Below are 16588 nucleotides of genomic sequence, written 5' to 3'. Positions count from 1 at the left end.
CGAACCTTGCATTCTTTGCACTTCTAAATGTTTGTCCTTGAGAGTGCTGGCTAGGGTAGAACAATGTGCATTAAAATAAACTTTTGAGCTATTTGAAAGGGAAAATGAAGCCATATTAGCTGCATTTGGGTGCAGTGCTAAAGTATGACTTAACTTAACTATATGAGGCCTCACCATGGTGAGGTTTGGTCTCGCATGTTCTCCTTCTCTCCCCACTTCCTTTGTGTGTAAGGGGAGAAAACTTTACTCTTCCAGTTGTGCTTTGTGACAAAGCACACTTCTCTCCTCCCCCCCCCCCCCCCCGGTCCCCGTCCCCAAATATATGCAACTGGCTTGTCCAAATGGTGTCAAACCAGGATCTGATCGGGGTTTGATAATCCCAGTTTAACCATCTGTAGTTTGTTACAAAGAGAAAACGAATGCTTCAGATTTTCTCCTTTGTAGGTGAAGGGCTGGAAAGGCCTGTTATGACACATTCCCATATTTCTAAACCAGGGACGGGGGACATATTTGGCCTGGTGGCCCAGATCTACAATTCTCTTTTGTGCACCCAGACTAAACAGGACTGAACACTCCGCACATCAGCTGGTGAGAGGGGAATGGTATCCTGCTGTGCCTGTCTGCCCCATACCTGATGTCACATAGGATGTTTGGTGTGGGGCAGGTGAGTGTGATTGCAGGAAAATGATCTTGCAGGCCAAATGGGGAGGCCTGGTGGTCTAGATTTGGCCTGTGGACCACAGGTTTCCAACTCCCGTGCTAAACCATGCTTTAGTGTCCCATCTGAATGCAGCCACTGACTGATTTAAGCTGTTTCCCAATAATCCAGGTTACTCTGAAAGGACAGAGTAGGAACAGCATTGCCTCCTTGGCATTGAATAATGGAGATGATGAGGCAGGATTCAGTAGTGTTGATAAGCTTTTCTAGGCTGCAAGAAAACAGCTGTCTAGCAGGGAGCAAAGTTTTGTAACGGAGCAGGTTCCATAGAGGTTGCTGTTGACTCTGTTATAGAAGATGGCTTGTAAGGAAGGGAGAAGGTGAAGGAAATTCTTAACACGTTCTTTCTTACGAATGTTTGCCGGCTGTTATGAACAGCATTTGTTGGACACCGGCATACTCCCCTCTTCCTCACAACCTGCAACTTCTTTTATCTGTGGAAGCTCATCTAAAACCCACTGTGTCTGTACATGAGAGACATTTCCCCTCTCTTTTCTTGCCAGTTTATATAGGCCCCTCCCTAAGGGTAATAGAGTGAAAGTCTCCAGCTTAGACCAAACCAAAATTAAAGTTCTGACTCAGCAGCAGCACAAAGACTTGCAGCGGTGTCAACTGAATTTCTGCAAATTTGCCCAGGTTAGGGTGGAAACCCTTAATGTAGTGACTGGGCCCCCACAAATATGTAAAAATGCAAAACTGAAAGATGGTTGAAATCTGCAGGGCTTTAAAAAAATAATTGCCTGGATGGTAGATGCGGCACCTGTTCAGCTACATTTGTGCTGCCTTCAGTAAGTTGCATTATTGTAGGAACTAGAAATGCCTCACCTGTGAGCAATTGTTCACATGGTACAGGCTCTCATAAGGGCAGGCTGTGAGTGAAGCAAAGGGCTCTCTTTTCTCTGGTAAGCAGGAGATCAAGTGAAGTTTGCCCCGTATCCAGAAGCAGCAGCTTCTAAGTATTCAGTCTCCCAGGGCTTATTCTCCAAGCTGCTTTGTTAGTTAGTAAGGAACTTGAAGCAAATGAGACCGACATTCATTAGGGCAATGAAATTGATAAGCGTCTTCTTTAAAGAGGCTGACTTTCCTACATCTTGAGAACAAGACAGTGTGATGGCCTATACTTGTAATGTCTAATAAAGATTTGGCGAAGTAAGTAGAGAACGTGACAGCTTAGAAGGATGTTGGCTCTTGCCAGGAAGGATTAGACTGGTGCTTTCCAGGGCCCTGTTTTCTTTTGGGGGTTTTTTAACACATCAGGGGCTGCCTGGCAGTGTATGCCACAAGAGAGACTGAAGTGTGCCTTCAGTATTCACCATTCCAAACCCAGATTCTTTGACATAGCTTGCACTATCACTAGTCACAGGGGAATCCTAGAACATCCAACATTGGCCAGAAAGTTCTGTCCCATCCCTGAACCCTAACTGAATGGACAGACAGGTGGGTGCAATATGGGAAAACAGCATAGACTTGGCTGTCCCACAGTTCTAAAGGTTGAGAAACTGCATTGCAAATAACTTGATGGTTATTTGATACTGCGATTCTGTTTTTTGGGTATAACACTGAAGTGTGTGTCCAATTTTTTATTTTATTTTTTAACCTGTGCCACAGGTGTCAAAGGTTTGGGGAAACGCTTGTGTAGGGTCTGATGCATACTAATCTCAGCTTAGTTGGTGTGGAGGGCTTCAGATGCATGGCCTAGGCAGCGTGATTGCCACCATTAGAACAGCACAGCTTTCATGATTTAACAGCAGTTGTTATGCCAGAAGATACAGTCTAGATTAAAGTTAAACCCAGCATCAGGTCAGCACAAGGAAACATGTTCAAGGCTCGGAAGTGTAGATTGGAGTACCCCACACAGAATTTGGTATCCTGAAAAATTTCACCTAAAAAAGTTTCTCGTCTCAATGGTTGAGAGGCGCTCGCTAACACATGACCAGTTGCTGGAAAAAGGCTCAGATGAGAGGGGCCTGGTTTGTCGGCAGCTGCGGCATCAGTGCTTGGCCCAACTCTGCCCCCCATCTCATGGCTTCCTTATCATGTTATACATCTAGCCCAGGTATGCTTACCATCTCCACCATGTTTCCAATTCTGTCACCATCATTCTTGATGTAGTTGGGGAGATACCAGTTTTTTTGAAAGCCTGGCGCTTAAGAGCAGAATCTTGTTCAAAACCAAGTGTATTCAAATTTCACAATCTAGGCCAGTGTTTCTCAAACTTGGGTCTCCAACAGTTGTTGGACTACAACTCCCATCAACCCTGACCACTGGTCCTGCAAGCTAGGGATCATGGGAGTTGTAGTCCAACAACAGCTGGAGACCCAAGTTTGAGAAACACTGATCTAGACCAAAGAATGCAAGTCTCAGTTCAGGATATGTGGCTGCCCTGCCTTTGATGTAAGAAATTTATCATCTCTAGAAACCCACTCTTATTTGCATTGGGTGGGTAGCAGCAGTATAAAAAGCACTTTTGTCAATTCAAAGTCTGCATGTGCACTTTCTATGGAGAATAGGGTCACTGACCCAGACACTGACTTGGGTATGGCTGTGTCATGAATAGCCAAACCCGCTTCTCTGATGCAAAAGTTGGTGGGAAGTTGGAGCGTCCCGGTGGCTGCTGCCTGGATCCTATCCTGCAGCTATTCCAGAAAACAGTCTGGCTATATAGCTGCTGACAACATAGTTGTTTCATTCCATGGATGGATTTTTACTCTCACTAATTTTTTTCAATGGCTGACTGCTCTCTACACAGTAAAAACACTTTCCTTTCTTTCATGTGATCCACCCTCAGTAATTTCTCCTGTATCTGTTTGTGCCTTTTTAAAAAGAACAAAAAAACAAACAAACAAAAAACCAAACACTTGGTTCTTTCTGCACTGTTTGCAGGAGAACGGAGCCAGCACGATCCTACGCGACATTGCCAGAGCCAGGGAGAATATCCAGAAGTCGCTGGCCGGAGTGAGTACCTGGGCGCTCTCTCACCAGCTGGCTAACTGCATTCATTTTTCCTAGCTGTGGCATATCTCACAGATATAACTCCCCCTGCTCCTACTGTGATTGATTCCCCCCCCCCCCCAAGAGCCTGTGCGTGTGTCGCTTTTCTTACCATAAGTCAGAGGGGGATGGATGAGGTGGAATGAGCTGTGTCATATCATGGCATCCTATTTGTGACATATCCTGCTTGCTCTAGCCAGATTGCATCTGCAGACTAACCCAAAGTGGAATTGCTGTGTGGCATTCCATCAGCTCATAATTCAGAACCAGAGCATGCGCTTGGGAGCAGTCATAGGGCGCAGCTTTTGCTAGGGTGCCATTTCAGACGACAGGTGGCAGGTTGCAGCCTTGAATCCAGCCTTATGATATGTTCTTGTATGTCAGTTCTACTCTAGCTTCTTGACATACATTGCTGGTTGGGAGCTTATAACGTGGGGGGTAATTCAAGCATGCACCCCCCCCCCCCCCAATCTGATCTGGCAAAATAAATTGCATGCAACTTCCTTTGTTTCTGTTCTTTGCGGGCTTAGGATTTGCTTATCTTCACACTAACGTAGCACTTCAGGGACAGCAGTTGACCTGTCAGCAGGGGCATTTGTGAGTTGAACATTGAATTTCTTGATCCAGTTTCCATTAACATACATGCAGAGAGACTGCATTTGCACATTCTGCCTCCGCTGAGCTGGTTTGGCTGTGGATTTTAACTCTGAAAGCTGCTGCAGTAACTTAGCCTGGGTTCCCCTAAACAAAGGCAGTTGACTTTCTTTAGCAATCACATTGCTGTTCCTCCCGAGGAGCTTGGAGTCATTTGCACAGGTTCCCAGGCACTCTTGCTATCCAAATTCCTTAGCTTCAGCAGTAGAACTGGATCGTATGCAGTTTAGATCAGGAAGGCAAACCTCAATTTGGTGTTTAGTGTGCATGTCCTCTATAGTTTCCCATAAGGAGAATCTTGTTCAGTAAAGCAGGCAAACAATATCCCAGATTCTTCCCCAGGTGATTTTTTTTTAAAGAAAGAAAGTAGCCCTCACCCACATTCTTAGATGCGTGCAAAGTAAAGCCGCCACTTCAGCTCCAGTGAGACCTGGAGTTGTTTTTAGGAGCAGCTGTTGAACTGAAGTAACTGTCCGTGTTAACTGTGACCTCAGCTATGGAGCATAGCTAGAGTGCATGGTGTAGATTTACAGTTTCCAGAAAATTTGAAGCCATAGTGGGAGGCGGAACTGTGGTTCTGCCCCCTCCCCCTGGAAATTTTTGTGCAAAATATGTATTGAATATTAAACCAAAATTTACTTTGCTGCTTTAAGTACATAAAATGCATCATCTATAACTCAGCATAAGAGTTTGCCCCCCAGATTTCCAATCTTTGTTGGGAAAATGAAAAAAGCCCTCATAGGTGGACAGAAAAAGCTCCTCTTTCCCTTTCTATATACCCTATTTTTTGCTCTATAAGACTCACTTTTTCCCTCCTAAAAAGTAAGGGGAAATGTGTGTGCGTCTTATGGAGCGAATGCCGGCTGCACAGCTATCCCAGAAGCCAGAACAGCAAGGGTGATTGCTGCTTTCACTGCTCAGCGATCCCTCTTGCTGTTCTGGCTTCTGAGATTCAGAATACTTTTTTTCTTGTTTTCCTCCTCCCAAAACTAGGTGCGTCTTGTGGTCTGGTGCGTCTTATAGAGAAAAAAATACGGTATATATTTTTCTGTGCCTTGTTGACTCTAGCGCTTCTTAATGCTGCCCTCTGCTTTCGGGCAGTAATCATTAGGATATGTCTTCTGTTTTAGCTTGTGGATCTTAAAAAAGATTAGATTTTTCTGAAGAAGCCAGAAAATCTTATTTGCAGGAGAGGGCATATAGTAAAGCAGTCGTCGGTAGCCCTGTGTGGCATGTGTCTGCTGTACTGCCTGGGGCTGATGGAAATTGTAGTCCAAAATAAGCGAATAGCTTCAGGTTAAGAGAGGCTGCAGGAGAGGAGTGAGCTGAAGTGACTCATGAGTGTTAGATGTGAAGCAGAAGAATGTGGGGTTTGGGGTGCTGCGAGAAGATCCTTCACTTTCAAGGACACACCTTGGAGACTTACAAAAAAGACAAAAGAAATTTGCCTCATCTTCTTGCATTTAGCTGGGAACTTCCATTCATTTGCATGGCTTCCTTTTGAAAACAAAAGGGCATCTTTCTTGCTTGATTTCATGCTTGCATTAACAATTAATCTTGGGTGTGTTAATTTGAGCCAGTGAAGGGTTTTATTTATTGACTGAATTTGCACCCTGCCCTTCCTGCCGAAGGAGCCCAGGGCAGTTTTGACTTTGAATTATGCCTGGATGGCTCTGGATAACACTTGGTTGCTTGGCAAGTAGACGTGCGGCATAAGCAGAATAAAAAAGCCATTTGCGTCAAGACGCAGCATCCCTTTCCATTTTGCATTTGCATGGTCTCTCTGTTTCAAATAATGGCTATTTTTTGCTTTGTTCTGTTCAGCTGCAGCGCTTCTTATTTTCTGCATGTGTGGCGTATTAAATGGGTACGTGTCTTAAGTTGATGAGCAGGTGGGGTCCCTCACGGTGGGTTTGATTTGACATTCTTTGACTTCGCATGGCTGAAGCAGAGAAGAGAGAACAAAAAGTGACTCCCTTGGGCAGGCACAGGCAAACCCGGCCCTCCAGGTGTTTTGGAACTACAATTCCCATCATCCCTGACCACTGGTCCTGTCAGCTAGGGTTCATGGGAGTTGTAGTCCCAAAACATCTGGAGGGCCGAGTTTGCCTATGCCTGCCCTTGGGCATCTTCTTGCCTGTTTCCATGCCTCTTAAATTCAGCCCCAAACTATGTGTTCAGTACTCTTCAGTACTGAATTCAGTACTGGATTCAGTACTCTTAAAACTTGGATAGTAAGACAGCCTTGTATTTAACAACTTGCCTGGTGCCTATAGGGGGTTAGGAGTCCCACACAGGTGAGTGAGTAAGCTGGTGCAGAAGGAATGGATCTCTCCGTTCTGCTTGGTTTCCATGCCGACTGCAGAAAACGAAGGGGAACTCTCCCACTTCTCTCTGTCTTCCCCCCACTGGCTTGTTTGGGAGGAGGCAGTATTCATTCTCCCCCCCCCCCCCCCTGCTAAGGGGCAACCATCCTCTATTTCTACAGTGATTCACTGCAGCCAGCATGGAGACACAAATTGCTAGTCTCTTAGGCTAATAAAAAAGGGTTCAGGCTAGTTCCGGCTCATTTTTATTTGCAATATTTTACTCTGTCTCATCATTGCATAGTGAAACCAGGGCAGGCAATAGTCAAAACGTAAAATTATAAAACAGTTTCCAGTTACAAAGATAGGAAGCAGCCTGTGGGTCCCCAGATGTTGTTGGACTACAACTCCCATCATCCCTGAGCTCTGGTCTTGCTAGCTAGGGGTGATGGGAGTTGTAGTTCAACAACATCTGGGGACCCACAGGTTGAGAAAGGCTGGACACACAGTCCAGGCACCAGAGGAGTCCCATAAAAGCCTGCTGGCAAGTATGTGTGTTAATCTGGCGGTGAAAGATCTTCAGTAGATCATTTCAGCTCTATTCCCGGGCCTTAACCCGGACTGAAGTGGGTCAAGATAATTGGTCTAGGCAGGGCTATTTTTCTAGCAAAAAAGGGTGCCGGAACTCACCATGGAACACCTCCCTCATTCTCTTAGAATGGCAATGACGCCCACCGGAGAGATGCTGGAACTAAGCACGTTCCGGCTGGAAAAAAGCCCTGAGTCTAGGAGATACTTTGGTCTTAATTGCATTTGGTAGAATTCAAGATCTGAAACAATTAGTCATTCCTGCTTTTAAAAAAATCATTTGGTAATAGGTTCTTTAGCTCATTAAAAGCTTTTAAAGCTGTGGGGTTCCTATTAAAGCATTTGTCTGGAAGATTTATAAACCACTAAATATTTGACAATTTTAAAAAGGATTTCCCATCCTGTTTCTTTTGCTTTGCATTTCCTTGTTAAAAACTTGGAATGGCAGCTTGAACTAATCTCCATTGTTAGGCTTTGGTAGCCAAGCTACCACCAAATGTGGAGGGCACCAGGTTGACCAAGGCTGCTCTGTTAAAATTGCCCAGATCAGTACTGTCGGCTTCTTCAGGGGAAGAGAAGGGGATTTGTGGTGGTGGTGGTTTGTGAGCACAGCGTATGAGTTTTGTGGGTGTGTTTTTCTTCTTTGTTGTGCATTTGATTTCTCTGGCTGCTGTAACACTCTTATTTTTAAAGCAATTTGCCATTCTTTCCCTGCTTATTAAAGGGAAGGACTGATTATCCTGATGGGCTTCCAGAACTTATTCTTCCACAACTTGCTCTCTGAATTGATTTAATTGTGCTGTCCCAAATGTTCCAGCAACAGCACACCAAGCTTCCTAAGTGGGGTTTTTTAGAGCAATAAACAAATTATGGTGACTTGGGCCTAGTGCTGAGTGTAACATGAACTCATTTTGATTAGGAGGGTCGGTTACAGCATGTTTAAAAAATAACCAGGCTACAAATGGGGCTGATGATCAATTTATTTTAATAATTCAAGGAATGGCAGATACAAAATGCAGAGCTATGACACTACTAAGAGATGGAGAGGCAAGTTGCATGGCAAAACTGGGGGGGGGGGTGATCTGCAACAGAACCACAAATAAAAAATTAATGCCGAAAAGAGAGGACATTTTCATTTGGGAAATAGAAAGCTGCCATATATCAAGTCAGAACATTGTTCCATCCCGACTGCAGCGCTCCAGGATTTCAGATAGGAGACATTCCCAGTCCTATCTGGAGTTGTGGGAGGTTGAAAGCAGGTATTCTACTTCACCATTGTCATAATATGCAACATCAGACGAAGGTAGGAGGAGTTGTGGCGTACATGGAGATGGTGCCAATGGTGCCAAATTTAAGAATCTTTCTAGGAATCTATGGTATAAACAGGTTGTGAAAACGGTCACTTGCAAATGTGACTGCATGCTGCTCGCCTCAGACTCCAAATCACGTAGAACAAGTTATACAGCATCATTCCCCATAAATAACCTCTGGGGATTTTCCCCATCACCATTCCTCCCTCCATCACAAGAATTCTCCACCTACTTCCACTTTCAGTTTCTTGACTTAGTTCTCTAACCTCCTGGCTGAGGTTACCTAGGGACTTTGAATGAGGGACTTAAAATGTATATGGATTGTTTTCACGCGTTTGTGTCTGAAATAATCCTGGCTGTTCTGCTAAGCCTAACGTCATTCCAGTTGCCATGTCTATGGCTAAATTGCAAGTTGCCTTAACTATTTAACGCAGAACTTTCTCTGCTAAGCTATTCCTTCCATTTCCATGTCGGGACAAGTTGACAGTGTGAGCAGCTTGTTTTGGGCTGGACTGGTAGGATTTGCTATCTCTGGTAAGGCAAACAAGACCAAATCTGTGCCCTGACCTTAGTTGAAAAGAACAGAACTTTGAAGCTTAAACTCACTTTTAGAAATGCACCCCAGGTTACTGTCTTACTCTCGGAATATTGATTTTACTTAACTTTTCTTACCTAGGCATGTTTTCCTGCATGTGGGTTTGACTGCTCTGCTTAGCTGCCCACATCTGCATGAGTGACCCAGAGTAAACCGTGTATTTATTTTTTTACCATAAAATACTCTTGCCCTTTCCAGCTCAAGACAGTTTTGCAAAACCCCCACGAAGCCCCTCCAGCACGTCGCAAGAAGCAGTCAGGTCGCGCGACTGTAAGTCGCTTTTGGGGGCGGGGGGAGCACAACAACCTGTTTGTTTGTCTGCCAGGGTCAGCCCTTGCTCCTGCGTAAGGCCCTTCCTTTGCCTGTTCCCCATCCTGTCATCGTGTTGCTTTGCAAATTCAGTGCCGTTTAATGGTCTAGTTATACATAGTTGTGCTTGTGGCAAATATCCGCACAGTTATCCTTCAGGAATGGCTTCTCAAGTGGGGAAAGAGAAACCCTTGGCTATAAAGCTATATTCTACTTTTTAAGTTACATCTAATTTTTAGAAACATCTATACTACTTAAGCAGCAGAATAACTGAAAATAGTATTCCCTAAACCACATTTCTAGAACCCTTAGCTATAAGCTGCCATAGTTGGAATTAGATCCCAGTCATAAGATTCTATGGTGCAAGGAACTGGCTGAAGCTCTCACAAGGGGATTGTACAAACCCCCTATGATTTCTGATGCTTATCTGTTGCTTGTTCGACGTTCCAGTTTGCTTTTGAAACTCCCCGTTTCAAACACAGTTGTCCATGCAAAGTGGAGGACTGCTTGCAAAACACCAACAGTTTAGGACAGGAAATTGCCTCCAGTCCTTTTAGGCTCACGGCGCCTTGGATCATGGCCAAGTTCTCTTGAGAAGAACTGGAGCCATCTCTCCCAGTCTTGTTAAAAAAAAAAAAGGTCTCCCATCCCTGAGTAGGATAGGTATTCACATTACAGTGGTGCCCCACAAGACGAAATTAATTCATTCTGCGAGTTTTTTCGTTCTACGAGTTTTTTTGTCTTGCGAAGCACCGCTGTGTATTGACGGTTTCCCATAGGAATGCATTGGCGGTTTAAAAAAAAAGGCGCAAGACGTTTCGTCTTGCAAAGCAAGCCCATAGGGAAATCTGTCTTGCGAAGCAGCTCAGAAAACGAAAAACTCTTTCGTCTTGCGAGTTTTTCATCTTCCGAGGCATTCGTCTTGCGGGGCACCACTGTATTTGCCTTGCATGATGGTGCGAACTTAAGAACAGAATACTGATCATGTTCTGCAGGGTTACCTCCCCCTTAAAAAGAGATGCATGCCATACACATATCCCCCCTTTAGAGCCATTCATACACATGCCATGCAAATATTATCGTATTTAAGATATTAGGAGGTACCGCATAACAGGAACTATTTGACAGCTATGTTTTGTTTTGAATTGCCTAAAAGCCCCACAGGAGCACATATTCAGGAGTTGAGGAACTGTGTACACCACAGTTTCCATCATGGGGCTCAGGCCGTGTGCTATTTGTCTTGCACCTTCTGTGTGAAAAAGCTTGGCCCCTGTTGCTCTCTTCACAGCTTCCCCCATCCATTTCTCTCCTGTCACTATGGCTCTGTTATGATAGAGCGTCTCTCCTGTCTGATGTGCTGGCAACTGACGGCCTCGCCCTTCTCCATACTGTCTGTCTCTTTTTCAGAGTGTGAGCAGCACCTCTGCAGCAGGATCGGCTGGGGACCAAAGTGAGCTGGTCACCAGGATCGCGACCCTGGAGGCAGAGAATCAAAATCTTCGTTGTGGTGAGTGGCGAAACCGGATTATGACTTCAATTGACGTGCCAGTAAAATCTTCACATTCTGCTGATGCTAATACAGTAACTGGCAGGAAGGAAAGCAAAGTGCTCCATGCTGTCAATTTTGATCCCAATCATTCAGTGTTTTCTACCCTCCTCCCATTCTCCAGTGGTTACAGACCTTCAGCTTGCCATCTCCAGACTTGAGAACCGCCTGAGTCTTCTGGAAAAATCATCTACCTCTCATCACCCTTCACCGCCACCACCAACACAGGTAAAACCATTTCTAAAGGAACATGCCATCGTGTATTTCATCCAGTTGTGGACAGGAACACTATGGGGATTTTGGGGAGTGGCGGCAGTGGGGTTGGGGAAACCTCTGCAGGGTGTTTTTATTTAAGCCCCATGGAGAAGTACATAGTCTCAACCAGACCTTTGTGTGCTAGAAAGGTGGAACAAGTTCCTTATCTGTGGGGTAACGTCATTTGTTTGTTTTTGGAGAGCTTTGTTGCAGGAGGAAATTGGCAATGGTGGGCATTTCATTTTCAGCTGTTAACATCCTTCTCATTAAGGAGTGCCAGGGTTTCCCAGAAAAAGTGTTTTACTTTGAAAACTATTCCCTTAATCTGTGTGTGGAAGTGACTAAGTAAAAACTTTCATTTTAAGTGCACTGGCCTGGGCTGTGATAAGTAACTGTCTACATTAGAAGTTCCCTGCTGAGTTATCCCAAAGACCCATTTTGTTCAGCAACCTGTTCTCATGGTTGCCAGCCAGGTGCCCATGGGAAACACCCCCACGGGATCAGAGCACAACAGCACTCTGCGGTGGAAAGCCCAAATGACAGCCCTCTCCCCATAATTGTCACGAATCACAATCCGTTTTGGTGTTTCTACGCATCATACGTTTCCGAGCACAATTCAAAGTGTTGGTGCTGACCTTTAAAGCCCTAAATGGCCTCGGTCCAGTATATCTGAAGGAACATCTCCACCCCCATCGTTCTGCCCGGACACTGAGGTCCAGTTCCAAGGGCCTTCTGGCAGTTCCCTCACTGCGAGAAGCCAAGTTACAGGGAACCAGGCAGAGGGCCTTCTCAGTAGTGGCACCTGCCCTGTGGAACGCCCTCCCACCAGATGTCAAAGAGAAAAACAACTACCTGACTTTTAGAAGACATCTGAAGGCAGCCCTGTTTAGGAAAGTTTTTAATGTTTAACAGACCACTGTATTTTAATACTTTGTTGGAAGCCGCCCAGGGTGGCTGGGGAAGCCCAGCCAGATGGGCGGGGTATAAATAATAATAATATATTATTATTATTATTATTACTTCCTTTCATTTCAGTGGGGCTCCCTCAGGGTAACACGATGGATTGTGCCCCATGGGTCAAATTTGTGCTTGCTTATTGGCTGGCGCCGAAAACCCACCCTCTCGCACGTCTCCCCGTCCTTTGCCTTTGACCAGAGTTCCTCCGCTCCTAGCGATTACCTCCCCTCCCTTTTGGCATTTGCTTTTCGCTTTCCCTTGACGCAAGATTTATTTTGGTGTCTCCTTGAAGCATGTCACTCCCATGAAGAAGGTGGAACCGCTGACCCATTTATCAAGGAAAGTTGAGCTGCCTTCTGCTTCGTCTACAAGGAAAGCAGAGTCCGCCGCGGCAGCTGCAGATGAGGACGATGACGACATCGACCTGTTTGGTAGTGACGAGGAGGAGGAAGACCAGGAAGCTGCCAGAGTTCGGGAAGAGCGGCTCAAGCAGTATGCAGAGAAGAAGTCCAAGAAACCTGGCCTGATTGCCAAGTCTTCCATCCTCTTGGATGTCAAGCCAGTAAGCTCATTTTTTTACCCTTTTCCAGTGAGTCAGTGTCATGGGGATAACTTCAGGTGCTCCACTCAACTGGTAAAGTGTATCTTGTGTGAATTGGGTGTTCATAAAGAACTCTCCACCTTAGCCCTGAAGCTCTGAGTGTGTCGTCTCTGCCCTTCTCTGTCTCTCACCCTGTCTCTGCAGTCTTCTGGGGTGCTGGAACAAATATGAGGAGAGCTATAAGCATTCCTTGTTCTCAGCACTTGATTGTAGATGCAGAGCTGAGTGTCCTGAAGTTTGGGCGAAACAAATGCGGAACTCTCAAGACTGATGTAGCGCTGCCTTGGAGTACTAGGCCATGGTTAATGGGCGTTGCTTAATAGGGTTCCTAGTGTTTGCTGGTTTGGGTTTCTTGCCTAACTCTGAATTTGGCACCCCCTTAGACTTTTCGGACAAACTAAAAACGCCTGGCTTTGTATCAGATTCAGGGCACTTAGCTCACAAAATGCTTAATACCAAGCATAGGATGAATACTTAGTGGCAAAAACTTAGTGCAGCAGTAATTGGGTTCTCAACTTTCTGTGTAATGCTTAGAACCCGTGTCATGGGTATGTCAGATATTCAAATACAAAAATAGAGGAACCGCTAGACAGAAACATGCTGATACGAGGGAGTTTGTGTGTTGTAGTGGTTTCACCTTCAAATCCCAGTCACAAAACTTGTTACGACTTTGGGCTAGTCTCCATCTTTTGAGCTAACCAAACTCACAAGAAGGCAGGTGAGGATGAGAAGCGCGGGGCAAGATTGCCCTGTTTGCTGCCCTAAGATCCTTGGAGAAAAAGCAGGATCAAAAGAGCACCCAGCATTTTTACAACCCGTTCCATCTGTTTTAGCATCAGGGTACCTCCACAAGGCGGAGTTGCATTCTACACTTTAGAAGGCACCAACACAAGAAGTAATCTTGCTGTAGCATAACATATTGAAATGGCAACTATCTAATAATTTTTGCACTGCAAACCTGCCAAGTGAACCTTGCAGCCCAGTCATCACTGTACTCTCCATTGAATTTGCTTTGGGCTGGAACATGATTGTACAATCTCTGTTGTTCATGGCAGGCACTCGATTGGTGCATGTTTAAGGAAAGGTTTGGGGGTATGTTACATCTGGCAAAAAAGAGCTCTGTGGAGTAGCTTGAAGACAGGTGAAAGGGAAGATCTAAAGTTTCATAAAATTGCTAACTAGATTTTATTTCTCACCAATGCTGGTAAGCTAATCTACAGTTGTGTATGGCTTCTCCATTTCACATATTTACTTTTGGATAATCTCTGGGAAGTCTTTTATTCCTGCAAGCAACCTTGCACCGCCTTGTGTCAACTGTACTCCCTTGGCTCCTGCATTTTCCTTACTGATTGTGTTGCTAACTCCCATTGCCCCCTCTCCTTTCCCTCCTTCAGTGGGACGATGAGACAGACATGGCCAAGATGGAGGAATGTGTCAGATCTGTTCAGATGGATGGTCTGGTTTGGGGAGCCTCCAAACTGGTTCCAGTGGGTTATGGTATCAATAAACTCCAGATCCAGTGTGTGGTGGAAGATGACAAAGTTGGGACAGATATACTGGAGGAGGAGATCACCAAGTTTGAAGATTACGTAAGTTCCCACAGAGGACTATTTCTCTGGCCCAGTTGCCCAGCCCACGGGGATGTAATTCTGTACTGAAGAGATGGATGGCCATCTGTCATGGATGCTTTAGCTGAGATTCCTGCATTACAGGGGGGTTGGACTAGATGAGCCCTTGGGATCCCTTCCAATTCTGTGATTCTGTGTCCAAGTTGTGCAAGACTCTTAACAAGATCATATTGACCATATTGGAGCTGACCCAAAACAATGGGGAAGAGGTGGAATTTCATGAACATTCCAAGCTATTTTGGGGGGAGAGGGCTTTGGGGCTTTTGCTCCCCCCCCCCCCCCGGGGGGGGGGTGCTGCAGAAAGAAACACACACTGTCTTGGCATCCTGCTAATTCTTACTCCCAGATGCATTGAGTAACTAAGAATAATGCAGGCCCTTGATTAGGACTACATTAGCAAGAAACTAATGCAAAAAATAAGCTTTTGGCAAGAGGTTTTGAGTCTCCTGAAAAACCCATCTTTGTGCTAAAACTTTTAGAACATTCAGTTCATCCCCCGACTTTAAAAGCTTGTGTTGAGGCTGTTGACAGTGCCAGAGGCTTATATTTGCACATTGAGCTTAGGCTTTGCTGCTGTGTTCTCTCAGGTCTTACACCTTCTACCGCTTGCTTTGTCCCAGGGGCAAGTCTGCCATGTTCACTTTGCCAACCTGGTATATACCCTTCATATGTTTCGGACTGATGGTGGCTGTGATCCAAAACATCTGGAGGGGACCATGTTGGTGGAAGTTGCATTGGTAATTGAGCATTTGCTTGCTAAGAGGTTATTGTCTTGTGTTCTCAAGGGTTTATGTACAGCAGGCATGCATCCCTGTGGGTTTTTAACCTTAAAAACGCCAACCTTAAAAAAGTTCACATTAGTAGAACTTGTACAAAACTTCTCACAGAAATTAGATAGACAGACAGGCAGACAGATTCTTTGGATTTGGATTTGATATCCCGCTTTATCACTACCCTAAGGAGTCTCAAAGGGACTCACAATCTCCCTTCCCTTCCTCCCCCACAACAAACACTCTGTGAGGTGAGTGAGACTGAGAGACATCAGAGAAGTGTGACTAGCCCAAGGTCACCCAGCAGCTGCATGTGGAGGAGCGGGGAAGTGAACCCGGTTCACCAGATTACGAGTCCACCGTTCTGAACCACGACACCACTCTGGCTCTCATTCTGTGTAGCTGCTTATGTACCAGAATGCGATCTGCATAGGTCACTGAAGCTGAGTCCCTCTTATACCAGCAGCTGTGCTTGAGAGTCCCACTATGTTTCCAATCCTTCAACACACATCACACCTCCTTCTTAATTATCTTAATTATCATGAGGATTAGGGTTTTCAAACGATCAGATTGCAGAGTCTGTGGTTTGCACACACAGCCCCTTCGCTTGGGATTTATTTTTTTTGTCCTGACAGTGCAAAAGCTCTTCTCACTTCGTTTTTCTCCCTTATGTCTTCCAGGTGCAGAGTGTTGACATAGCTGCTTTCAACAAGATCTAACGGCAAACCTTTACACTTTCTAAAGTTAATAAAAGGTCAAGAGTTGGAGAGCAGTGCTGTGTGAGGGCATCTTTCTTTTCTGTTGTAGGAGTTGCTGCTGATGAGAGGGCCTTTTTCAGCTCTCCTCCTCCAGGGTGCCTCTCTTGTTTTGGAGGTGGTTGAACTTAAATGTGCACTGCCTGGAGAGAAAGGCGCTGGTCCTGTTAGGTTTCTTGTGCAAATAAAGTTCATTTCAGATGACCCTGTACTGAAGATTTTCCTGCAGCATTGTCCATGCATGCCTCCCCGGCCACATGGACAATAGCTGGGTAACGTAGGGGTAGTTTGCATTCTCTTGTTATAGAGGACACAGTTCTTTTGCTTCCGGATATAATGGAAATTTGCGGATTTAGTGTGTGCGAATGCAACCACACACACACACACAAAATGAAATGCACAGAATAGGATGGGAGGTACCTGACAGCAGTTGTACATGTGAAAAGGATTTTGGAAATGGTAATAAGTTGCATGCTGAACATAAGTCTGCAGTTTGTGACTGCAAAATATATATATATAGTTCCAGGCTCTGCATTTTAAGAGGGATATAGACAAATTGGAGCCATTTCTCGGGGGTTGCTATGACAGTGGTCAGTGGGAGGGAA

The 16588-nt window shown here is 45.2% G+C and overlaps 1 protein-coding gene across 6 annotated transcripts in view; it reads left to right on the top strand.

Annotated features, from left to right (window-relative positions):
* EEF1D (eukaryotic translation elongation factor 1 delta) overlaps positions 1-16000 on the top strand; it is a 247792-nt gene extending 231792 nt beyond the window's left edge. For 2 of the 6 annotated variants that reach the window (XM_083449026.1, XM_083449025.1), the window contains 7 exons: positions 3602-3673; positions 9361-9432; positions 10879-10978; positions 11142-11245; positions 12522-12791; positions 14225-14419; positions 15909-16000. In XM_083449026.1, coding sequence (XP_083305152.1) covers positions 3602-3673; positions 9361-9432; positions 10879-10978; positions 11142-11245; positions 12522-12791; positions 14225-14419; positions 15909-15947 — 852 coding nt within the window. In that variant the 3' untranslated portion in view covers positions 15948-16000. The remainder of the gene's footprint in view (positions 1-3601; positions 3674-9360; positions 9433-10878; positions 10979-11141; positions 11246-12521; positions 12792-14224; positions 14420-15908) is intronic. The other 4 variants (XM_083449028.1, XM_083449027.1, XM_083449029.1 and 1 more) reach the window with 3 other exon arrangements.
* Positions 16001-16588: the final 588 nt, after the last annotated feature.

The sequence above is a fragment of the Podarcis tiliguerta genome, assembly GCF_965153285.1.
Source record: "Podarcis tiliguerta genome assembly, chromosome: 7".
Lineage (NCBI taxonomy): Eukaryota > Metazoa > Chordata > Lepidosauria > Squamata > Lacertidae > Podarcis > Podarcis tiliguerta.
This window is presented reverse-complemented; position numbering and strand designations above follow the sequence as displayed.